Source organism: Lissotriton vulgaris, chromosome 12 (assembly GCF_964263255.1).
Source record: "Lissotriton vulgaris chromosome 12, aLisVul1.2, whole genome shotgun sequence".
Taxonomy (NCBI): Eukaryota; Metazoa; Chordata; class Amphibia; order Caudata; family Salamandridae; genus Lissotriton; species Lissotriton vulgaris.
In genome coordinates, this window is record NC_141700.1 from 138,323,653 (window position 1) to 138,350,363 (window position 26,711).

Genomic DNA, 26,711 nt, shown 5'->3' on the forward strand with positions numbered 1-26,711 from the left:
GCCACGTCTTCCTTTGTTATGCACTCTGGAGTTAAGAAAAGATCCAGGCGTCCCAGCTCAATAAAGGATCTCATTAAGTATTTGAACCCTGGTATTACAGGCATGTGGTCCAAATTCAACAAATCCCTGTATTTTTTGTGTGTAAGAATGAGATCTTTGTTTAGCCAACTTTTTAGCCAGAAGAGCATGGGGCGCAAGCCAAGGGTGTCGCTGATTTATTGAACACCAGTTTCTTTGTGAACGGAGAAGTTGGATGTCCCTTGGGGGACCCACAGCAGTTGTTTTAGGAAGGTATTTTCGGCCACCTGAATCCTTCAGCTCAGGTGTACCCCCACAACTCACTCCCATATGTGGCTATGGCTACGCTCCTGGCTTGATAAATTTTCAACATTGCGGCCACTGGGCGATTGCCCATCTTGCTCGCAAAGTTAAGAATTGCAGCGTTGCTCCTGATGACCCCCCCCCCGGTTCTTCTTAATCAAGGGGGCCCAGTTTTGTCTCTCGTCTAGGAGAACGCCCAGATACGAGAAGGTAGAGGTTGTTGGCACTCTTGTTCCATTTACCATTAATGGGTATTGGCGCTTGAATCCAGGCCCTACCTGCATTATAAAAGATTTTGCATTGTTTATGGCCAGATCTCTTTCTGCCATAAACCCCCAAAATGTGTTTAGCAGTACTTGTAGGCTTTTAGGGGTTTGTGCTAGGAGAACTGCGTTGTCTGCGTTGTCCGCGTTGTCTGCCACTACAGTTGCCTGCAAGATTCGGTCCAAATCATTTATATAAAGGTTAAAAAGAAAGGGGGCTAGGATAAAACCCTGACGTACCCCCCTTTGTGCTAAAATCTCTCGAGACCCTTAGATCCTGCGAGTACCTGACGTTTGCCTTGGTCTCCTTGTGGAGATCTCTCAAGAAATCCACCAGGTTAGAGTCAACCCCCATGGCAGCCATGGACCCCCACAGCCACTCCCGATTAACACAGTCGAAGGCTGAGGATAGGTCCATGAATGCCATGTAGATTGTTCCCACTCGGACTACAGTGTATTTTCCCAGTATGAGATGTAAATTGACACATTGGGCCACAGTAGATCTTCCCGGGCGAAACCCATACTGCACTTCTGATATTTTATTTTCTTCGGCCCAAGCACTCAATCTGTTCAACACTATTCCGCCTACAACTTTCACGACTGAATAGATCAGGGAGCTGGGTCTATAATTAATTGTACAATTTGTCCCCCTTTTTAAACGGGGACTATTGTAGACAATCCCCAAGATTCAGGGCATCCAGCCTTTACTGCTGCATTCAATACGGACACCAAGACTGGCACCCACAGGGATAAATTGGATTTGTAGGGATCAGGTGGAGCACCATCAGGGCCTGGAGCCTTTTTACACGTAAGGTTATTAATGCTATTTTCCACCTCTTGTGCTGTGAATATATCATTTCCACGCTCTGAGTTTATTTGAAACACGGGGACAGATGTGCATTCAAAGATAACCCTGAAATGGTCCACCCATTCCTCCTCTTATGTTCGTTCCCAGATCTTCAGATTTTTTAGATGGAAATAACGGACTATTAATAATATTCCAGAATCTGGAACTACTTGATAAGAGTCTGGGGTTCTAAGAGTTCTCGTCGTATGTCCTCCTTCACCTCCCTCTTATGAAGACCTAGCTGTTTTTTATATGCAGCTCGAGCAGAGCAGATTAACACATGGTCCCTAGGGGTACTCTTTAAAGCATCTTTTAGGTACCTGGCAGCTTTTGAACAACTGTGGTCGAACCATTTTGGATCGTTATTGATTTTATTCTGGCCACCAACGGTTAACAGGGTCCCAACTTTGCTAATTATGACTTTGAAGGCAGTTATTGTGCCCATGGCAGAGGGCTTTGGGTCTAAACAATACAAGAATTCTGCCTTACATAATTCTTGCAGATTTTCATAAAACAATGGGGGAGTTACTTAGGTCCACTTAAGGCGCCGCCTGTTATTAGTTGTTTTAAGGGTCCCCACTGCCTGCACAAGCTCCTTCCTATGAAAGAGATTATTGCTTATTCTGGCACAGATGGGGTTATGATCACTAAAGGGGCTTTCCAAGGTTTTGTAACCAGTTATCGAGGTGTGGAAATTAGTAGAAATATATGGTCAATAAATGACCCACCATGACCTCCTTTAAAAGTGGGTACCTTTTGTATATTCAGTGGGGGTAACAGACTGGGGGCTAGGAAAAGATCAAAATCGTCTAGCATATCGTTTAGTGCATCATCTTGTGTTGAGTGCTCCAAGTGTGGGCCCTTCACCTTCGGGCAGCCCATTCCAATCATTTTGGAGAGCCCGGGCGTTCCGCATGGGTGTATATTAAAGTCCCCCATGATCACTATACTCGCTTTGTAGGCCACAGTGCAGCGTATCAAATGTATCCAGCTCCGAGATCTTACGGCCTTCTTCCCTATTAACAGCATTATAAAAATGTATTAGGCAAAGGCTAAGATTTCCCTGTTCAAGAACAATGGCCTGTATGTCACTATTCAGAGGGGATAGACCTGATTTTACAGTTTAATGCCAGGGAGGTAAAAATTACCAAACCTCCCCTAGTTCTCCCTCTAGCTGCGGGGACAGCAGGGACATAAAAGGCTTTGTACCCTTCAAGAGAAAAGTTATCAACTAGCCAAGTCTCCTGTAAGCATATAATTAAAAAATTACTAATAAAATGGGTCCAAATGGGGTCAATGATCTTATCAGCGAGCCCTGCTACATTCCATGAGATTACATTAAAGTTATCAATCTTACTGGGGTCAAGTGCGGGTGCTAAAGATAGTCTGAGTTGGTGTGGCTGTGTAAGTTCCAGCCAATACAGAGGGTGAATCGTTCTGTGCCTGCACTGGCGGTGTTAACTTAACACTTAATATCGCGTGTTGGTCAAAATTCACATGTTCGATACCCTGTCTAACTGATGAGATAATTGCCGATGGCTGAGCTACCTGATGTGATACCTGGGATCTTACTGGGGCAGTGGGATGTACGAGCAAGGTAAACTGTTCAATAGGAGGGGATTAACTGGGCAAGTCATCCCGCAGTCAATCGCAATCATTAAGGCCCGAAAGGGCATTAAATCTATTCGTGACCTCCAGAGGTGTGAGTTGTCCTGATGCACTCCCCATCCTGGCTCCGTTAAACCTAGAGGGTATAATATCCCACCCATCTAGTCTTCCAGGGTGTGGTGGCTTGGCTCTGTGTATCGTATTCCTGTATTTAAAGGTGTCATACTACCCTGGCCTATAAAAAAAAACCAAGGGGCAGTATAACTATACCCTGTCTTCCCTGTGATGTACCTCCCTCTGCTTCCTTGAGTATCCTTTCCACTGGTACCGGACTGGTAAAATTATTCACTATACAGTCTCCATCCCTAGTTTTTCTTGACCGTCCCAGCCACGCTACTCAGCAGGCCATAATTATGTTGTGTCGTACTCTATATTGGAAAAGGGGGTGGTGATGGACAGAGTTTCTGAATGATGCAGAATACTCCTACCCAGTCAAGAGATCAGGGCTTGATGCATCACCGTTTTTTAGCTCACTGCACCATCCCAGCTCAGAACCTGGCTACATGCAAATTAGTCTGTTCCTGTCCCAGTGCATGATGGGAACAGGGCAAACCAAACTACCAAGCTAATTCTTATACTGGGAAGGAAACAAGCTTCCGGGGACCGGTTTCTGGCATTTCAGCCGTCGTCGGCCCGGCTTGCTTGAATCCTGATGGTGCAATGAGCAAGGGACTCACGTCTGAGTATACCCTCCCACACTTCGTGTGGACAAAATCGATTTTGGAAAAGTCGGCTGAAATGCCAGAAACCGGTCCCCGGAAGCTTGTTTCCTTCCCAGTATAAGAATTGGCTTGGTAGTTTGGTTGGGGAGGGGTAGGAAAGATGGTAGAGTTTAGAAAGGTTTGTTTTGGGAGATCGGTATAGTAAGAGGTGTAAGATGATGCAAGGAGGGGTAGAGTAGGAGAGTCTAGAAAGGGTTGTTTTGGGGATCATAGTAGTGGTATGGGGGTTAAATGAGCCAGTGAATGTAGAGGGTATATTGAGCGAAGTATATGCTGAGAAATAGGGATGTGCATTGGAAATGCTAAATTAGAAGAAAGTGATAAATACAAAGATCTTGTTCGCGCTATATAAAACTTTCAAAATAAATAAATAAAATAAATATAGATCCATAAGTACATTGAAAGTATATAGATCCTTAATGGAGGTATGTATACTGGGCAGCATTGCTGGCCCTGGTCAGTCTCAAACAGGCAACTGACCATGTCCTCTCTGCCCTGAACAGGCACCTGCCTTGGTCCTCTCCACCCTCAGCTGAGACGCCCTAAGCCTGGCCTTTTATAGCCCTAGTAATCAGGTGACCCCGTCAGCCAATGGGAACCCTAGCCCTAACACTATCCAATCACAGAACTAGCCCTAAAAATCTAAAACCAATGGGAGACCAGGACCTTACAGCCAATCTTAGCCCTAGTCCAAGCACCCAATCAGTTAAAAAAACCCTAATCTCTACGTACAATAGAGGCCCTAGCCCTACCAGTAGTCCCAAGTCCAAGCAACCAATGGCACAGGAAGCCCTTGTCCCTACTTCCAATAGAAAGCCTAACCCTACTCTTAGTCCCACAACCAGTCCAGCAACCAATCACACCAGAAACCCTAATCTCTACCTCCTCGCTGGGGAACACCTTCCTCTGAATGGTGTCGATCTGTGCGCCCAGGAAGATCTTCACCTGTTTTGGTTCCATTGAGGATTTCCCCCAGTGTATTGAGAAGGAAAATGCAACTTACCAGTATGCATCTGTTCTTGGCATGTAGAGCTGCAAAGTCGTACACTATGCATTAGATCCCCACCTAGTGTTGGGCTCGGATGATTGCAGGTTGTTGTCTTCTTGGAGAAGTCTTTGTAGTCACGATATAGGTGACTCCTGCCTTGGACAATACTGCGCATGGGAATCGGCTCCATCCTTAGATTGTTTTTCGCCATGATGGCGAATGATGGAGTTAGAAGGGATACAGTAAGAAAAAAAGGATGTCCATGCGTGTGCATCTAAGTAAGATGAGAACTGGAATGGATGCAAATTCGGGGAGGCGGGAGGGAGTGTATGACTCTGCAGCTCTACATGCCAAGAACAGATGCATACTGGTAAGTAGCATTTTCCGTTCGAGGCATACGAGCTGCAGATCATACACTATGCATCGATTGTGCATCAGTGTCTCCCCTAGCGGTGGTCGCTTGTATCCATTGCAGTAGTCTGAAATAGTGTTCCAAGGACAGCCTGGCCTACTGCAGCTTGCTGCTTGGCTTGCACATCACATCAACACAAAAGTGTTTAGTGAAGGTGTGTGGTGTAGACCATGTTGCTGCCTTGCATATGTCCTCTAATGGTATATTTCCTAAGAAAGCCACAGAGGCTCCTAGCTTGCGAGTGGAGTGTGCTCTAGGAGGAACGGTTAGTGAGAGTTTAGCTTTTTGATAACATATCTGTATACACTTAACAATCCACCTGGCAATCCCACCCTTCGAGATAGGTTTGCCTTTGTGTGGAGGAGAGAAAGATACAAACAATTGTTTTGTCTTTCTAAAGGATTTAGTTCTATCTATGTAGTATAGCAGAGCTCTTTTAACATCTAAAGTGTTTAAGGCCCTTTCTGCTACAGAGTCAGGGTTTTGGAAAAACACAGGTAACTCTACAGATTTGTTTAGGTGAAAAGGTGTGATAACCTTTGGAAGAAATTTTGGATTAGACCTGAGAACCACTTTATTAGTATGTATTTGAAAGAATAGTTCCTGTATAGTGAACAATTGTATTTCACTTACTCTTCTGAGAGAGGGGATGGCAACAAGGAAAGCAGTTTTTCATGTGAGAAATTGCAGTTCACATTTGTGCAGAGGCTCAAAAGGGGGTCCCATGAGTCTCGTAAGGACACGATTTAGGTTCCATACTGGAGAAGGTGGCAGCCTGGGAGGGATTATTCTCTTTAATCCTTCCATAAATGCTTTGATTGCAGGTACCCTAAAAAGAGACAGGTGTTGCCTTTTTTGTAACTAGCTGCAAGATGTAGGCGTATGGAAGAATATGCCAAATTAGACCTTTGTAGATGTAAAAGGTAACAGATGATATTTTGGATGGAAGCATCCAGTGGATCAATGAGATTATGTTTGCAATAAATTGCAAATCTTTTTCATTTAGCAGCATAACACGCTCTGGTAGTAGGTCTCCTGGCCTCTTCAATGATATTCATGCAGTCTGGTGGTAGGTTGAGATAACCAAACTCTAAGACTTCAGGAGCCAGATCGCCAAATTCAGTTGGTTTGGGTCTGGTTGTCTGATTTTCCCATGGTTCTGTGTTAACAGCGAAGGTGTGAGCTGTAACTTTTGATGTGGAACCAGAGAGCGGTCTAGTAGTGTGGTGAACCACGGCTGGCGTGCCCATGTGGGAGCTACTAGTGTGAGATTGTTTGAGCTTGCGCACCACTAGCGGAATGAGGGGGAGAGGTGGAAAAGCATACGCAAATCTGCCTGACCAGTTCATGCACAGATATGAATTCAGCAGCCCACATGCCTCGAACCTTGTGGATGTAGCTCCCATTTGTGAATCTGTTGTGACTGCCGACTCAACAGATCCGCTATCTGATTGTGAACCCCTGGACAGAGGCATAGCTAGAGCTTCTGGCGCCCGGGGCTATCCCCCAGATTGCCGCCCGGGGCTATCCCCCAGATTGCCGCCCATGGCAGGTAGCGGCAGGAAGGGTCGGGGTGGGGGGATCTGGGGGAAAAACAGCGAGCAGCAGGGGTGGATTGGCAGGGTTTGTTACGAAACCACTCTAGTCCACTGCATAAGAAAGGGTGTGAAACTGCGGCGTAAGCATAAAACCAAACCTCAAAGGTCAAGTCTCAGTTGATGAAGGCCCACCAGCACTAAAATGGTAGCTACACACAAGTAAATGTATCCCTTCCTCCTCTTTATACCACTCCATACTTAACTGCTGCTCCCATGCCCCTCATCCCTACCCGCTGTCTTTGCTTGTGATATCTTCTGTCCCTGATCTGTAATCCCTGCCTGATTTGGTGAGTGTTTTCCTTGTGTACTCCATCACCTGTACTCCACTGCTTTCCCCAAAATGTGTAACATGGAAAAGACTGATGCCACACTTCACTAAGTAAAAGTATGCAGTGAGATGCCTGTGTTTGAAAGTAGTGCTGTTTGAATGGGGCTTATTAATGGGATTGTAAAGTAAAGTAAGTGTGTGTTTAGTGTGTGTGTGTCTGTGCGTGTCTCTAACTGTCTAACTTCGATATATGCACTCAGTTAGGTTTCTGAATTAATGCCTGTTGACAGGTTCAAGAACCGTAAGGAAGCTCATGTTTTCACTTAGCTAACAGAGGTTCTTACAGAGGGGCACATTTATTACATTAACTCAGTGCCCACCCTTACTAAATTTCCCAAAGCTAAAATTATTAAAGAGAAAAATCTGGCTACTGGTTTCAACTCACTAAAATAAAAAAAAACATAGCGTCAGCGAGGCCCTGGTTTGTCAGGGGCTGGAAGTGCTGATCCAGGTACCTTTGGGATGGGGAGGGGTTCGCTTCATCATACTTCGGAATCTCAACGCGAGATTTGCAGGTGTCGATTGAATGTCAAAGTGCCCGCTTCGACTGCCAAGGCACAGAGAGCGCGTTTCGCTGACTGCACTGTATGGAAATCACCCGCCCTTGCATGTTCTGGAAGTCTGCTCAGGGGGCCCACTGCAGCTCGAGGGCCTGTGTTACACCACTGCGAGGCAGACACCAGTAACATACAGCTTTTTGCAACTCACCAGAATAAATGCAGGCTGGCTGCAGGCAGGTTCAGGCCGTCAGTCACAGCGGGCCGGCAATTTGAGTCTGCTACCCCAGTCCGGCCTGCCACCAGTGATAGTCGTGCTGGCAGCCACTCACGAGAGGAGAGCGTGTGACACGTCACTGTCTGCTGCCGTGCTGCGCTACCAGTTGCAGTGCGAGGGGTGGTTCTGTTCCGTCACCCCCAAAATAGTGCCGCCTGGGGCGGACTATTCACCTCATGAACACTCTTGGTTGGAGAGACTGTTGGTGTTGGAAAGTGGAGACTAAGGCTTGAATGCTCTGTATCCTGGCTGGACTGGGATACGCTAGAGCAGTAGATGTGTTTATGGTAGCTCCTAGATACTGATGCACGTGCGAAGGCTCTAGGTGCGACTTTGTGTAGTTGATCGTAAACCCTAAGCTGTGCAACAGTTGAATGGTCTGCTGAGTGTGTTGTACACATTGGTGGAATGACTTGGCTTTTATGAGCCAATTGTCCAGGGAAGAAGTGTATCTGTTGTCTCCCGAGATGTGCTGCTACTACTGCTAAGCACTTTGTGAACACCCTTGGTGCTGTTGTGACACCAAACGGAAGGACTTTGAACTGATAGTGTTGTCTTTGTATTACAAACTGTAAGTACTTCCTGTGAGCAGGATGTATTGGGATGTGAAAATAGGCGTCCTTTAGGTCTAGTTTTGAAAGGAAATCGCCTTGTTGCAGTAGTGGGAGCACTAGTTGCAGGGTGATCATATGAAAATATCTGATTGTATGTAATGATTGAGGGGCCTGAGGTAGAGAATTGGTCTCAGTGTCCAGTCCTTTTTGGGAATTAGAAAATACAGCGAGTAAACCCCTGTCCCTTGTTCCTCGAATGGGACTAGTTGAATAGCATCTTTTTGTAGAAGTGCTAGAACTTCTTGTTGAAGCAGAGTCAGGTGATCTGTAGACATAGGACGCTGCCTGGGTGGTATATTTGGGGGTGTTGCTGTAAGTTCTAGGCAGTAGCCATGTTGGATAATCTGTCTCACCCAGCTGTCCGTAGTGATGGAGTTCCAGACAGGCAGGCAGGAACGGTGTTAATCTGCCCCCCACAGGAGTGGAACGCTGTTGGGGGAGCAGAGGGAAGTCACTGTTTAGTTGTGGAGAAGCCATTGCTGTGGTTAGCGCGTCCTCTTCCCTTATTATTGCCCCTGTATCCTCCTCTAAAATATCCTTTGTTAGAGGATGTTTGTGTTTTGAAAGATGTTGTGTCTGCTCCAGTTTGTTTGGAGCCTCCTCTATAAAAGGAGAGACAAAAAGAACCTCTAGTCTGTGTGGACTGTAGAGCTCCCATTGACTTTGCAGTGTCTGTCTTTTTTCATTTTCTCCAGTGTAGTGTCTACTTCTGGGCCAAATAATTGGGTTTGGTTAAAAGGCTGGTTCCTGATAGTGGTTTGCACCTCTTGGTTGAACCCGGAAATGCGCAACCACGCAGGTCTTCTGAGTAGAATACTAATTTTTACGGGTCTAGCAGCTGTGTCTGCGACATCTAGGGCACATTTTATTGATACATTTGAAATTAATTTGCCTATCTGTATGAGCTCTGTTGCCTGATCTTTATACTGATCTGGAAGGTGTTGTAGTCGTGTCTCTAATTGGTCGTAATAAGCTCTGTCATAACGTGGTAGAAGGGCTTGCATATTTGCAATGCGCCATATATTTGTAGCTTGTGCCGCTATTCTTTTACCCGACGCAACAATAACTTTGGATTCTTGGTCAGGTGGGGGAGTTTCAACAGAAGTCTGAATTCGCTCGTTTTCTCGCATTGGACACTACTGAAGAGTCTAATGGAGGGTGTCCTTTAATATAGGTGGGATCAGCGGGTGCAGGCCTATATTTCTTTTCTATTCTAGGATTAAGTACCTTAGTGCGTACAGGATCTTTGAATATTTCTGGAGCATGCTTAATGACTCCTTTGATCATGGGAATAATTTGAGCAGACCTGTGTTATGGCTCAAATGTATCTAACAGAAAATCCTCTTCAATGTCATCAGAATGTATTGTGACATTGTGGTAAAGAGCAGCTCTGTGCAAGAGGTGATTAAACCAATGCGGTCTTCTGGAGGAGAAGGCTTTGACTGGTATAACTGTGGATCAGGGATATCAGGCACATTATGTGGTGGAAAAGTATAGACATCCTCATCTAGAGGATATGTATTTGGGTCCGCATTTGGATCCTCCCCACCACCTAAGTCATACTCCTCATCAGTTTGTGGTGAATGTGATGATGCAGGAGAGGGGACAGGAGAGATTTGAGGTGATATGTAAGGAGGGACAATCCATCGGCATTGAAGGTCTTTTTCTCACATTTGTATTCGTTTCCTGAACCAGTTATCTTAGCGGGTGATTTCAGCATAGTCCTGGATCCCTTAGTGGATAAATCACCTTCTAATAGAGCTAAAGTTCTGTCCAAAATTAGGTCTTACCTGCAAGATAACATGAAGCAGTTAGGATATAATGACATTTGGAGAACAATGCACGGATTACAAAGAGGAATCAGATTTCGAAACTATAGATATCATCAGTCTCGAATTGATTTTATTCTGATTAGTCAATCCTTAGTCCACCTGGTTAAGTCGATATCTCATCTACCTTTTCATCTTTCAGACCATGCGGCGATTCTTTTAGATTTGGAAGGGTTTCCCAAAAATCGATCAAGTAATTGGTCTTTTGATCGATCACTATTGTCCTCAACTAAGATCATTGATGCCCTCAAGGTAGAGGTCCAGTTTTTCCTGGATGAAAATATAGGGTCTGCCTCTCCAGGTGTTACATGGGATGCATTTAAGGCATTCTTAAGGGGTCAGATAAATAACAAAGCTTCATAGAAGAATAAAATATACAGAGAAGCAGTGGCCTCCTTAGAATTGGAGTTGGCTAATCTTCAAACAGACATTGCTAGGCACCCTGATGCCTGCTCATCTATAGTACATGAGAGGCAGAATAAAGTGACCATCTTGAAAGGAGAGCTAAGCTCAGTATTAAATGCTAGGGTCCTAGAGAGATGGGAAGCCAGTAAACTGGCACATTTTGAGTATGGTGAAGGTGCCAGTAAACTGCTGGCATGGAAAACGAAGACCAAGCTAGTTCGTAATATTAACGCAATTACGACTGGTGGAATGACATTCTCTACAGATGTTGAGATTGGGAGAACACTCCGTGACTTCTTCAGTGAAATTTACTGTGAAGATAATAACGTTGAGCCAAAGCCGGCTGAAGATTGGCTGGCGGGCGTCTCTCTTCCTGCTCTGACATTAAAACAGAGTAACAAACTAGAAGAACCGATTTCACAGGAGGAGGTCAGGTTAGCTGTAGCCAGTAGTAAAAAAGGTAGGGCATCAGGCCCGGATGGTCTGCCATCTGAAATTTATAACGCTCCGATTTCAACTATTATTCCCTTTCTGACTGAGCTGTTCAACAAGATCCTTCTCGAAGGGATGCCCCCTCCTAAACCGTGGGAGAATGCTTCAATCACATGGATTCTAAAACCAGGAAAATCAGCAACAAGCTGTGGGTCTTACAGACCAATTTCCATTTTAAATACAGATTATAAAATTTTTACATCTGAATGAATGAATGGATGAATACTCATTTCTATAGCGCGTGGTTACCCGGGGGCATCCCAGCGCTGCAGTGAACCAATTCATCACCCGAGAGATTAAAGAAATAGGAAGGTTTTTAACATTTTTCTAAACCTAAGGTGGTTCTGTTCCATCCGCATAGGGCCAGGCAGGTTGTTCCAAAATGTAGCTGCTTGGACAGAAAAAACGCCTGCCGCCTATACGGGTTCTCCTTATTCGTGGGACTGCCAAAAAATTCTTACTACTAGATCTCAGGGTCCTATTGGTTTGGTAGGGGCAGAACAGTGGTTGAATTAGACCAGGAGCTGTGTTGGTCAAGGCTTTATGAACAATGGTCATAGCCTTAAATTCGATCCTTTGTTGTATTGGTAACCAGTGGAGTTGTCGAAGAGCTGGTCTGGCGGACATTCTACGTGGTATCTTTTGGAGCATCCGGGCAGCACAGTTCTGTACCGTCTGAAGGACCCCGAGTGTCCCAAGTGGTGCTCCCAGGTATACTGCATTAGCGTAGTCCAGGCGTGTTCGAATCAGGGCCTGGACTAATATCCTCCTCGCTTCAAACGGAAGCAGTTCAATGATTTTTCTCAAAGATCTCATCAAGGCAAAACAGGTCGCTGCAACCTTCTGCGCTTGTGCCAAGAAGTTGAGAGCTGGATCTAACCACACCCCTAAGCTTTTAATTTTTTTCTTGGGAGAGGGGTGGTGACCCAAGGTGGTAGGCCACCATCCGTCTACCGTGGATGGAGCATCATGCCCCAACATCATGATCTCCGTCTTTGTTCCGTTGAGTTTCAGGAAAGCAACATCCACCCACTCACGAACCTTGCTAAGGCAAGAGGAAAGTTTATCATAAGATGACATCTGATCAGAAAGGGTGATGATGAGCTGCGCATCATCAGCATACGTCACTAGTTGCACTCCCCAGGGTAGCACCACCTCAGCCAAAGGCCTCATAGATATTAAATAATGTGGGGCTGAGGGATGAACCCTGGGGAACGCCACAGTGAAGATGCACAGGAGGAGAAGAGATGTCATCCTCAAACACAGAAAGTACGGTCAGAGAGAAAGGATTGCAGCCATTTCAACGTGGTCCCAGTGACACCCACATCACCCATCCTTTGAACCAGAATAGAGTGATTAACGGTGTAAAAGGGCGCGCTGAGGTCTAATAGTACTATGGCTGCACAACTACCCTCATCTACAATCCTTCTTGCTTCCTCAATAACTCCCACCAGAGCCGTTTCGGTTCCTTGTTTACATCTAAAACCGGTCTGGGTTGAATGCAGTAAGTTCTGGGTTTCTAAGTGGGTGGAGAGCAGAGAATTGACATACTTCTCAGTCAGTTTACTAATTGTAGGCAGCAAGGAGATAGGGCGGTAGTTAGCCCAGTCGTCCGGATTGAGGTTGGGCTTTTTCAATAAAGCTTTTACTCTAGCATGTTTCCAGTGGAGAGGGACCACCCCAGTTGCAAGTGAGGTATTGATCACCTCCTTAATCACCGGGGCCACAGCATCAGAGACCAAGTTGAGCATAGTGGGGGGCGCAACATCAACTGGTGAACCTGATTTCAGGTTGATCAGTAGTGATTGAACCTCAGTGCAGTCGAGAGGGGGAAATGTCTCAAGAAGGTTCATCTCCAAACTAGGTGGAGATACTGATATCCGAGGGGTATCATGGAAAGTGGAGTAGATGTCTGTTATTTTAGAAGTGAAGAAATTAGCTAGTTCCCTACAGCGAGTATGTGCAAGACTGGGATCAGCAGTGGGAGTAGGTGGGGTGACTAAGGACTTGAATATTTTAAAGATTTCCCCAGAAGAGCTAGAGGCAGAGGCAATTTTTTCCTGGTAATAGTTGGATTGAGTGGATTTAATCATTTTTTTTATAGTTGCTTAGAGCAGTCCTATAAATATCCTTACTAGTTTCTTGATAGTCTTTTCTCGAGAGACTCCTTCTGTTTACAGAGTTGTTTAAGAGTTCTAAGCTCTGGGGTATACCAGGCTTTTTTATTTGCTCAGATACGATGGGAAAGCTCAACCTTGGGTAGGGTCTGATCCAATGAGTCCTCAAGCCACCGATTATAACAGTCATTAGCATCTGAGGGGTCATTGCTGATTTCTGGTCTAGTTTCTAGAAGGTTGAGTGTCCATTTCTCAGTTACTAGTTTCGACCAGGGACGTCTGTTTTTTTATCTGTACTTGCAAATAGGTTGGGGGCAGTAGCAACAAACATCTTGCATACAGACCAAAAGGGCTTTGTAAGGGGGCATCAGCTGTACGAGTTGACCTATGATCTTATAGGTGCTATCGATATGGCGACGGTGGCATCACGTCCTCTGGCAGTAATGACCTTGGATGCCACCAAGGCCTTCGATAGTTAATTGGGTTTACCTATCGGAGGTCTTGGGAAAATTTAACTTCGGCAAAAAATTTAGGCGCACAGTCAAACTCTTGTATAAGAATCCGTCAGCATCTATACTCGTCAACGGAGAACTATCAGACCCATTTAACATCACTTGGGGTACCCGCCAAGGCTGCCCCCTCTCACCCCTCTTATTTGATCTTTATATAGAGCCTTTTGCTCAAAAGATCCGAGACCATAGTAACATCAAGTCTTTTGTGTTTGAGGGATGAGAGAGGAAGGTAGCCTTCTATGCGGACGATGTTCTCATTTTTACATCTGAGTTACGGTCGGCATTTCCGGCAGTAATTACGTTGGCTAAGGAGTTTGGAGCTGTATCAGGTTACGAAGCTAATGCTGTCAAGACAGACATAATGGTCTGGAATGACCCTGAGCCCGTGGCAGGGGCCCAGATAAGTCCAGTCCTTCGTAATTTGGGTCTAAATATATATATATAAAGATATAGACGAGATTGTTCCAGCAAATTTCTCGCTTATTGCCAAAGAATGTCGGAGGCTAATGAAATCATGGTCTACACTTCCACTATCTATATTGGGTAGATCTAATTCAGTCAAAATGACGATCCTACCCAAGGTTACATTCTTATTCAACACCATTCCCCTTTTTTTTGATCCCACGATGATAGCTAAGCTCCAAAGCGATATTCGTACTTTTATTTGGAACAATCGTAACCTGAGAATTGCTCGGAAGAAGATCAGGCGGCGTAGAGAGAAGGGAGGTTTGGCGGCGCCTGATCTACAGCTTTATGGGTGGGCCTGCGCGGCGCAGGGGGTGTCCCACTTGTGGGACACCCCCGAGCCGCACGGCCACCAGCTGCTGCGTGTGCCCCTCTGCCCTGCCTAGCTGCCTCACTGCCTGTCGCGCTGCCGCTGACCACGCCCCCTCCTCCGAGCGGCGTGGTCCGTGCTTGCCTACCGGTTGCTATCATTGTTTGTGCATTTTTTTTCCCCTGATCTTGTGTTTATATCCTTTTGCCTGTCTCATTTTAATTTTGTGCCCGTGTTTTTGCTTTCTCCTTCCTGTCTGCCCGCCTACCTCGCCGACCTCCGCTCTCCCTCCCCGCTTCCCGCCACTGCCGCTAAGCCCCGCCCCTTTTGCCTTCTGTATCCCTCCCCGCTCCCGCCTCCCAGCTGCCCCGCCCACCCGCGCACTTGGCCTTATATGGCGACCGTGCGACGCAGGTGAGTGTGACCCACTTGTGGGACACCCGCGCGCCGCACGGCCACCAGCTGCTGCGTGTGCCCCTCTGCCCTGCCTAGCTGCCTCACTGCCTGTCGCGCTGCCGCTGACCACGCCCCCTCCTCCGAGCGGCGTGGTCCGTGCTTGCCTACCGGTTGCTATCATTGTTTGTGCATTTTTTTTCCCCTGATCTTGTGTTTATATCCTTTTGCCTGTCTCATTTTAATTTTGTGCCCGTGTTTTTGCTTTCTCCTTCCTGTCTGCCCGCCTACCTCGCCGACCTCCGCTCTCCCTCCCCGCTTCCCGCCAACGCCGCTAAGCCCCGCCCCTTTTGCCTTCTGTATCCCTCCCCGCTCCCGCCTCCCAGCTGCCCCGCCCACCCGCGCACTTCGCCTTATATGGCGACCTTGCGAACGCGCAGCGGTCACGCGCAGCGGGCGCGCCGATTGTGCGCCGAAGGCGCGCCAAAGGTAAGCCCGTCTACACCCGTCCGCGCCTGGACCGCGCCCAGTGCCAGGACCCCTGGCCCTCGAGGACCCCGACCGACCGACCCGCCTGACGTACACCGCCGCCAACCTCATCGCACTCAACACCGGCCGAGTCCCAGGATGTAGCAGAGCCACCCCACGACGCGTCCACGGACCCTTCAGCTGCAACACCTGCAAGTTCACCTGCATCCGGACCTGCCCCGCACCAGCACCTGCCAAGCCGAACACCAGCAGCAACCACCTCAAGTGCATCCTGCTCAACACCCGCTCCGTCCACAGACACGCCATCGAACTCTGGAACCTCCTAGACACCACAGCCCCTGACGTTGCCTTCCTCACGGAGACCTGGATGAACGCCTCTTCAGCGCCCGACATCGCCATCACCATCCCAGAGGGCTACAAGATCACCCGGAGGGACCGCACCGCCAACCAGGTGGGAGGAGGCATCGCCATCATCCACAAGAACACCATCCGCATCACGACCAGCACCGACAACACCCCACCCTCCGCCGAACACCTGCACTTCCAGATCCACACCGACCCAAAGACCACCCTCAGAGGCACCCTGATCTACCGACCTCCGGGACCACGCACTCAATTCAGCGAGGACATCGGCGACTTCGTCAGCCCGCACGCCCTCCCCTCCGCTGACTACATCCTCCTGGGGGACTTCAACTTCCACCTGGAGAACAACAACGACTGCACACCGGCACCCTGCTCGACAACCTCGCCAACCTTGGACTCAAGCAGCTGGTGTCCACCCCCACCCACCTCGCCGGACACACACTCAACGCCATCTTCTCATCCAGCAAAGACATCGCCTTCAGCCACGCCACAGAACTCCACTGGACGGATCACAGATGCATGCACTTCACCTTCCAAAGAACGACGACCCACCACCACCAGCAACAGGTTGCCCGAAGAAGCTGGAACAAGATCACAGCCGACCAGCTCGCCGCATCCCTGAGCCAGCACCCTCCGGCCACCTCAGCGAACCCCAGCCAGGCCGCCGTCAACCTCATGAAGTGGATCAGCAAATGCGCGGACGAACTCGCCCCACTGAGGACCCCGTCCAGCAGACCCGGCAGTAAGAGAGCCCCATGGTTCACCGACGAACTCAAGAGCTCCAAGAAGAATTGCCATGCCCTCGAGAAAGCCTGGAGAAAGGAACCCACGCCGGACAACAGGACCACCCTCAAGCTCGCCACCCGGAAACACCACCAACTGATCCGCATCGCCAAGAAAACGGCCTTCCAGAACCGACTGGACAACAACGCACACAACTGCAAGGAACTCTTCAACATCGTGAAAGAGCTCTCCAACCCCAACGCCGGAAACAACGACATCACCCCTTCGCAAGACCTCTGCAACTCCCTCGCCTCCTACTTCCACAACAAGATCGCGGACATACACAACAGCTTCAGCACTCAACCGACGCACGCCACGACCGCAGCAACACCACCCACCACCACCCTCCGCGCCTGGACCCCGGTCAACACCGAAGACACCGTCCACACGATGAACTCCTTCCACTCCGGATCTCCGACCGACCCCTGCCCTCACCACGTCTTCAACAAAGCCGACGCTGTCATCGCACCCCATCTGCGGGACATCATCAACACCTCATTCGACACCGCCACCTTCCCCGAGAGCTGGAAGCACGCCGAACTCAGCGCTCTACTGAAGAAACCTACAGCAGACCCCACCGAACTCAAGAATTACCGCCCCATCTCTCTACTCCCGTTTCCAGCCAAAGTCATCGAGCAGACCATCAACAAACAGCTGGCCGCCTTCCTCGAGACGAACGGATCCCTCGACCCATCGCAGTCCGGATTCCGTGCCAACCACAGCACCGAGACCGCCCTCCTCGCCGCCACCGACGACATCCGAGCCCTGATGGACAACGGGGAAACAGCGGCCCTCATCCTCCTAGACCTCTCCGCGGCTTTCGACACGGTCTGCCACCGCACCCTAGTGCAACGCCTCAGCAACGTCGGAATCCAGGAGAAGGCGCTGGAATGGATAGTCTCCTTTCTCGACGGAAGAACCCAAAGAGTCCGCCTACCACCGTACAAATCAGAGGCCACCAAAGTCAGCTGCGGCGTCCCTCAAGGATCCTCACTGAGCCAGACTCTCTTCAACGTCTACATGAGCCCCCTCGCGGCCATCGCACGCCAACACAACCTCAACATAATCTCCTACGCCGACGACACCCAGCTGATCCTATCCCTGACCAACGACCCCGCCGCCGCCAGAGCCAACCTGCACGAAGGGATGAGAGAGGTAGCCGAGTGGATGACGACGAGCCGCCTGAAGCTGAACTCAGACAAGACGGAAGTCCTCATCCTGGGCTCCTCGCCCTCCGCCTGGGACGACTCCTGGTGGCCCCCCGCCCTGGGCACCGCACCCAAACCGACGGACCACGCACGCAACCTGGGCTTCATCCTGGACTCCTCCCTCTCCATGACCAGGCAAGTCAACGCCGTCTCCTCGTCGTGCTTCAACATCCTGCGCATGCTTCGGAAGATCTTCTGGTGGATCCCCACAGAGACCAGGAAGACCGTCACCCAGGCCCTCGTCACCAGCCGACTGGACTACGGCAACGCACTGTACGCCGGAACCACCGCCAAGATCCAGAAGAGACTCCAGCGCATCCAGAACGCCTCAGCCAGACTCATCCTCGACATCCCACGACACAGCCACATCTCCGGACACCTAAGAGACCTGCACTGGCTCACGGTCAACAAGAGAATCACCTTCTGCCTCCTTACCCACGCACACAAAGCTCTCCACGACCAAGGCCAGAGCTACCTCAACAACCGCATCAACTTCTACGCTCCCAAACGCCACCTCCGATCCGCCAGCCACGCCCTCGCCGCCGTCCCACGCATCCGCAGAGCCACCTCAGGAGGAAGGTCCTTCTCCTACCTGGCCGCCAAGACCTGGAACTCCCTCCCGGCCGACCTGCGCCTGACCCAAGACCACCTCTCCTTCAGGAAGAAGCTCAAGACCTGGCTGTTCGAGCAGTAACGCCCCCCCCCCCCCCCCCCCGCCCCAAGCGCCTCGAGACCCTATGGGTAGGTAGTGCGCTCTACAAATGTCTTTGATTGATTGATTCAGATGTCCCATGTTAGGATGTTGTTAAAATCCCCGATAAACTTGGGTTGTGGGCACATGTTTGCTGCATTACTCAGAGGGGAAAAGGTTGCCGATCATGAACTTTTGTTTAAGTTTTGGGATCCCAAGTTTAAGAAAATAAAACTAAAGGTGCTTAGAGATTCATGTAGAACATGGGCTAAACTTAGGTGTACCATTAGAATCGACTACTACTCCTGTAAGGCTCGATTATGGAACTCACCTGGTTCCCAGAGCTGGCTCTTGGATAGCCTTGCAGTACCACTACGAGAGGCAGGATTGGTAGTTTGGTGGGATATCTTTGTTGATGGCAGCCTATTGCCGTGGGAGATATTGAGTTTAAAAATAGGGACTCTGTTCGCCAGGTTCAAATACCTTCAAATACAAAGCTGGGCACATTCACAGATTTCTGTTCAAGGTAGATTTCAGCTGGGAGGGGACAGTACATTAGTGTCCCTCCTAACAGATAAGTCTCCATTCAAGAAAGAGGTTTCACTCTGGTACAATCTCTTACTGGATGAAGCAGAGGGTGAGTTCCAGTTACCAGATCTGCTGTGGTCCACACATTACGAATATCAGCGTTGAGAATATGTGGTTTGAATCTTTCAAGATCATGTGGAACATTGTGAAAACATCTTGGTTACGCCGAAACCACTTGTTTACATTACATAGGGCCTACTATTCGCCCCAACGTTTGTCGAAGTTTTCGGACAATTCGCCTGTTTTATGCCCTAAATGTGGCTTGGCAGAAGCTTCGGATTTACACATTGACTGCCCACTCTTATCACCGTTCTGGAATTCAGTTTCTATATCGTTATCCACCTCCCTGGGATCCCAACTAACATTATGTTCTGCTCTTGTCATTTTTGGTATTTCTCCCGAGTTTCATGGGCCAGCAAAAGATCTACTTTTTTTGTATTTTGTTGGCTAGGAGAGAAATATGTAAGAAATGGAAAGATCCTTTACCTCCTACCTTGCTTGATTGGTGAACGTCTGTGCTACAAACATTAAAGTTGGACCTTTTAATATCAGGAAACCTAAGCAAGAGAAACTCCTGGAGACTATTAAATTGGTAATGGGTTTTAACTTGATCTTTTTTTTTCTCCTCCAAGGTCCAATGATCACGCTACTTGGCACCTTCTCTTACATTTGACTATACCCAATAAAGTTGAAATCGATATAAGACTGGGTATATGAACGCAGCATGTGTCCCGGACGGTTGGTCCAATGTGGCTTAGTTGGATTATGGCACTACTTACTGTGGGACAATTAGGGCGGCCCCTCTCGGAGCTCCATCCAGTTTATCTGAGACAGTAAGGTCCTCTCCACATGCTACTAGTTGGTCACCAAGGGCAAAATATGAGGACACAAAAAAAAAAAAGGAGGGACAGGAGAGGAAGGAGATACTGGACAGGGAGGGTGCATACGAGAAGTTGCACAGTCCTTCTTGGCAGGAACCACAGATGGAGGTGGGTGTTTCTGCTAGTCTCTTTTTATGAGGTATAGCACCTACATGTCCAGTCTTTGGGTTTATGTAGATCTTCTTTTGTTTAGGATCTGGTCTAAACAGTTCTTCCTCTACAATCTTCTTCAGCGTCGACTTTTTCAGTTCCGACAGAGGTCGTTTTTGACGTTTTGCCTTGTGAGGTGTTACAGCGTCCTGTGGCAAAGTTCTCAGTGCCGAAGGTGTTGTTTTCGGCTTGGCAGGCGTGTCCGAGGGCTTAGGAACCTCGGAATCAGGCTTTGTGGGTATTGGCACTGGAGCGGGAGTCTTCTGAGCGGAAGCTGGCCTCTTCGGCTTTGTGGCGTCAGGCGCTGGCTTGCCCTCTTTAGTTTTGGAAGTGGACGGCTTCGGAGCTTCTTTCAGTGCCTGTACCTCTTTCGCTTTCGGTGCCGAAGGGTCTTTGTGTTACGGTGCCGATGGAGGTGGTGGAATCGGCACGTGTGGCTTGCTCTGTGCCGAAGCACCTGAAGGCGCAGTTTTCCTCGGAGCCGAGCTCGAAGGCTGGGCTTTAGGAGGAAGTACTTGGTCTCGACTGGGCCCCTTGGGCGGAGTGCTGACCTTCGCCTTTAGCTTGGGCAGTGCATGTGGTGCAGGGGCAGAAGTACTCACAGGTTGACGTGATGGAATAGAGTCATCTGAGTCCTCTGCCTCTGATATAATCTGGAGATCAGGCGAATCTTCTTCCGGAACGAGCGGAACCTAGTCGTCGAAGATATCCTCCGGTGCTGAGGCCGATCTCATTTCGTGTCAACGGGACCTCCGATCCCGGATGGTCTTTTTCAATCGGAAGGATGCACAAGCGGTGCAGGTCGACTCGTCGTGATCCGGCGATAGACAGAGGTCGCAAACCTCGTGATGATCGCTATGTGGAAATTTTGCTCGGCATACCGGGCATTTCTTGAACGAGTTCTTTCCATGTGGTGTAGGCCGCACGGCGTCGGTGTAGGCCGCACGGCGTCGATAGGCCCATCGGCCCGCGTCGATGAACCGGAATAGAGTCGATGTCGTCGAAAGGTGTATTCGATGTCTATATTAGTTATAGGAAGTTTTTGCGCTTTGAAGTTGCTGAAAAAGTTTTTCTAGCCCGAGCGGAGAAACTTTCATCCGAACCCAGTGGCGGAAAAAAATAATCTAAGGATGGAGCCGATGCCCATGCGCAGTATTGTCAAAGGGAGGAGTCACCTATATCGTGACTACAAAGACTTCTCCAAGAAGACAACCTGCAATCATCAGAGCCCAACACCAGGTGGCGATCTAATGCATAGTGTACGACTCTGCAGCTCATACGCCTCGAACTCCCAGTTCTGTCAGCATCTGACCTGCTATGCATGTAGTTGGCATGGTTTGTAGGAACTTGCCTTTATCAGCCAGTTGTCGAGGTAGGGGTATACATGAATCACCTCCCTCCGTAGATGCGCCGCTACAGCTGCAAGGCATTTTGTGAAGATCCTTGGTGCGGATTTTAGTCCGAAGGCCACGGCTGTGAACTGGTAGTGCCCTTTGTCGATGGCAAATCTAACTCCGATGTTTTGTGGAGACTGGTCTTCCTATGCTCTCCACTTTACCCCTCACCCCAAAACAATTTTACTGCAAGTTAGCCCATCCCATACATAGTTGCATAGGGCATAGATGGTACTTTGTGTCCGCTGGAGGCTGATGCCTGTTTACTCAGAGTAAAGATGCAGAGAAACACCAGAATTTCCTCAAATTCTCTTAAGCAGCAACACCTTTGTTGCACTGGATTAATGCGGCTTGACTGGGCTTTGTTTACGGTGAACGGATTTCTAGTGTTGGACTTTTAATTTCCAAAGATCAATAAATCTTACCAGTTACAAAAAGTAAATGTACAGCACAATGTCTGCTCAGTAGACAGATCCGTTTCAGAGCAATAGATGTTATAATTCTCATCCTATGCTTAAAATCTTTGCTAGAAAAACAGACATAAGGTGAGCAGAGTTGGTGTGGTAGAACATGCCACAAAGCTGCAGCTCTCCACCTAAACCTTGTTAACTACTCATGGTTCCCTGCTTTTTTTTGCACCAGACAGGGCATTGCGATTACTTAAATTGGTTGCTTTCATTAATAACCGGCAGGCTTGGGAGGTATTCACCAATCCAAAGTCATAATTCTATGCCTGGAACAGTAAAAGATTTTCGTTACATTTCAGCTTGGTGTGGATGGAACTTGCTAATTCTATGCATAAATCTTTGCTAGAAAAACAATGTCGCTGGTGTAGTGTTCCATACAAAGGAGCTGCTCTCTGCTCTAAAATTTGGGAACCACCCAGTGTTCCTTACTTCATTTTTTGCTCACATACATATATACACATATAGATACATATACACATACATATAATGAAATGGGGTGAATTTGATAGCTCTGCAGCTACCAAATATATTTACTGTGCTCATGTTTTGCTTCCCTGGACTGCACTAGGAGACTTGCTTTAAGATATTAAACCAGTGTTCCACACCCATCAAACGAGCCACCGCTTGAAGTGGCCGTGGGCACTGTGTAATCAAACGTTTTTACACACACACACACACACGACTGGAGAAAAATAATATCAAGTAGCATTAATATGTGCAATCCGTATATATGAGAGGACGTGTTCCATATGTACAATACTCAATAATTAGTTAACACTAGTTCTAATCAGTAGGGACCAATACAAAATATTCAGTTTCACATCCGTAGCACCGCTTCCACTGTTTTACAAATGAGCATGGTTACAGGTGTACATTTCCTGCAGCTTGAGAACTCCAGATGGCATGCACATTGTCTTTTCAGTAGGCCAACAGACAAAAAAACACTAAGGCAGCGCATTACCTGTGAAGGAAGCTCTCCAGTCCGCTCTGCTTTTTCTGCCTCACCAATCAGCACACGGAGCGCGGCATCAGCTGCTTCCTGCTTTGCCTGCTTTTTGCTGTGTGCAGTGACAGCAGGGAACCAGCGCCCTCCCACCTTTGCTTGAAAAACAAACCTGAAGGACAAGAGCATTCGGAGGTGATACTTGTGCTGCTACTGGACCCATATAAAAGTATGATGTGTGGACAAATGGTGTCATCCGTTCATATTAGAGTGCATGTGTAAACTGTGGTTCAAAATTAGTGCAAATGTCCAGTGCAGATAATTACGTGCATTTGAGGTCAAGTACTAAAAACATTTGCTTTTTGTATTGCATTCAACTGCATACAAATCTTATGTAGTTGATCATTCACTAAACATCCATAACACTGATCAAAAATCAGGGAGCATAGTTCCAGATTCAGAGAGCATTCATTCAGTTAGAGAAAACAGCAAAATGGCAATAAACGATTATATACAAAGTAAATTTATACCATGAGAATATTAACCTCATAGAAGCATCGAGCGTTCAGCGCCCAGTGCTGAACGTTCGAAGAACGAATGCTGGCCCGTCGGCCAACGTCGTGCGCAGCACTTGCAAGGTAGTGCTCGCGATAACCGTTGGCCGTTAAGAAACAAGTGATCAGTGCACATCTGTTTTAACCAGATTAAGGACAGCAATCAAATTCATGATAATTGGTCGAGGAAACTACCACCTTTAGGATTTTCGGGGGGTCTACTTTATTGTCAGAGGAAAGGAGCGATGCACGTAAACAGACAAAAACAAAGTTTTTGGATTTAGAGAAAAAATACTGAAGCCATTTGAGGCTACTGTTAACACGGGCACTTCCAAATGCACCAGGTTCAATATGCAACCAGTAGCCGCCTAGGACAGCCAGGTTGTTGCACTGCAGAAAGCACTACTTAACGGTTCTTGCATTTGAAACTTACTTTGGATCATGGGGAGGTCCAGACTGGTCCACGAGTTTGAATTCAGCAGCAAAGCCATTGGCACGAGAATACTCTAGCAGTCCACTGACCGGATTCGCATTAAGGTATTTGATCAGATCACCAACATGAGCTGACTTAGCAGCATTAAGCTCTTCAGGGCTAAGTGTGGGCACCTCAGATGCTACCTCTGTTGAAGTGTTGTTCTCCGATGGCGGTTTTGGCTGTGGCACCTAAAGAAACAGTGAATCGTTTTGTCACCATCATGTCCATATTACAGTGTAAGCTCGTGGCGTTGAGGCCACCAGGAATAGTTGAAGATTACCAATATAAAGGAGTTTGAGTATACTTGTTGGTATATCTATGAGGCCGAAAAATCTAAGCTGATGTGGATGAGATTAAGGAGATTGACAAAAAAAACCAGTTATGATTGTATGACTTCTAATGGAAGCACAGAAACAACATGGCACGTACCATTTCCGGAACTTTTAATGTGCCCTCTTCAGAGAGTTTCATCACAGCAACTTCAGCTGCCCGCTGTTTTGCTAGTTTTTTGCTATTAGCGGTTACAGCTGGAAAAGTCTTTTCACCCAATCTTACGCTGAAGGTGAACCTGCCAAATGCAAAGAGAGTATAAACATTAAAATATATAGATACAAAAAAATTGTAATCCGAAAATAGAGAAACCTTAACAAAGAAGCAGGAAAACACAGTGCAAAACTGAAAAAGGGTAGGAATTTGAACACTCTACCACAGCAGTAATCGTGTAATCCTAGGGAAAAATGATTGGCAGCACTTTTATGATGTATTATTTCATGATGTTATTAACTATACAATGTTATTGTTTAAAAATGCAAAATTGTTATGGTTTTTATTAACTGAAACAAACTTGAAGTTAATTACAACAATTCACTGAGTCGCTAACTAGAAAACACATCGAAGGCATTGGAGAGAAAGTGATTCATTAGAACATCAGCCTCTCTGGCATTATCCTTAGTAGACTGATACTCCTAGACAAGATTCCTATCTTGAAACGAAAGGAGGAATTAACCACAAAAATAGTTACATTTCCACAGATATGGCCACCATTGCCATTAATCGAACATTATTTTCAATGCACTAACTCAATATGCAAACCCTAACTCAGTAACTTTTCAAATCTTTAATAGAGTGTAAACACACACTCTTAAGCTTTGATTACGAGTTACGCTGAAGACGTGGCCATTACTAGACAGACCAGCCAGCTTTTCACGATTTGCAGAACACACAAAATTAGCAGTGAAGCCTGACCTCACAATTTTCCTGACATTAGCCTCAATAAAAGCAGAAAAACATTGCAGTCTGTTAAAACAGTGGTAAAGGAAATGCACTACAAACAGTCAGCTTTACTTGTTCCTTATATTAATCGATTGACAATTGCAGGGGTTTGAATTACTTGTCATAAAATGTTGCAAAGTTTTAACTTTTTTTAAACTTCACTTTGACAATCTGTTCATTACAAAGCCTTATAACATTTCAAGCAATTTATGTCATACAATGAAAATTGTTTAGCATAGCAAACCCATAATCATCAAACTGTTCTCATACTGGATGTGGAATTGCTAGACTGTCTGCACCAAATTTTTAAGTATTCCTGTGATTTAGATCAGCAATAAAACTTGCTTACTGCATTTCATAAAATATAGAGCGCAGAACAGCACCATAACTAGTAAGATAGCACCATGTATCTTTATCCCTGCGCTAGTGCACTGTACTCCGCCTTGCGCCAATTCACAAATCACCATGGGAAACCGCTTTCATTACAGCAGATAATTTTAATAGTCACTGAAAAGAACCGAAGGTTAAAGTAACGTTCTAGTTCGGTGAAATGATCTGTAACAAAGTAACATTTTAAACTCTAAAAAAGCACAGAAATAATCAGTTCTAGTTATCTGAAGTGACTAACTCGTGGACTAAGGTAACTATAACCTGCGCTTATCCATGCAGTTCTCATTAATTAATTTCAGTGCAAATGTAGCAGTGATACTATTAATAATGTAGCTAAATAGCTAGAATGTTGTGGATTATTCCCAAGTTCCACCATATATCTGGCAGCATTAAAACCCTCCACTGGTTGCAGGTGCAACAGCAAATTGAGTTTAAAGCTCTGTGCCTGGTATATAAAACCCAGTTTGGGGATGGAGCGGCGGATCTACAGAAACGAATATGCTACTTACCAGTATGCATCTGTTCTTGGCATGTAGGGCTGCTGACATTCATATCTGTGCATAGATCGCCGCCTAGTGTTGGTCCAGATGATTGCACATTGTTGTCCTGGAAGAGTCTTCGAAGTATCACGAGATAGGTGGCTCCTCCTCTGGACTACAGTGCGCATGGGCATCCCCTCCATCCTCAGATTGTTTTTCGCCATTGTGGCAGAGATGGAGCGTAATACAGTGAGTGATGTCCATGCTACATAGTAATTCTGAATGCTACAGCTGCTACAGGCGCCGGGGGGGGGGGAGGGCGGATGATATGAATGTCAGCAGCCCTACATGCCAGGAACAGATGCATACTGGTAAGTAGCATATTCGGTTCGAGGCATGTGGGCTGCTGAATTCATATCTGTGCATAGATTACATAGCAGTCCCTCCTGTTAGCGGCGGCTGCCCGTGCCAGCTGCAGCAGTCTGAAAAAGTTTTGAGAACAGCCTGTCCTACAGCTGCCTGCTGT

General features: G+C 47.2%; 1 protein-coding gene across 3 annotated transcripts in view; it reads right to left on the bottom strand.

The window, feature by feature from the left end:
• Positions 1 to 26,711, bottom strand: part of ADAR (adenosine deaminase RNA specific) — a 261,026-nt gene that overhangs the window by 156,490 nt on the left and 77,825 nt on the right. For all 3 annotated transcript variants that reach the window (XM_086947602.1, XM_086947600.1, XM_086947601.1), the window contains exons 5-7: positions 24,474 to 24,612; positions 24,003 to 24,232; positions 23,034 to 23,187 (exon numbers count right to left, since the gene is read on the bottom strand). In XM_086947602.1, the coding sequence (XP_086803728.1) occupies positions 23,034 to 23,187; positions 24,003 to 24,232; positions 24,474 to 24,612 (523 nt within the window). The remainder of the gene's footprint in view (positions 1 to 23,033; positions 23,188 to 24,002; positions 24,233 to 24,473; positions 24,613 to 26,711) is intronic.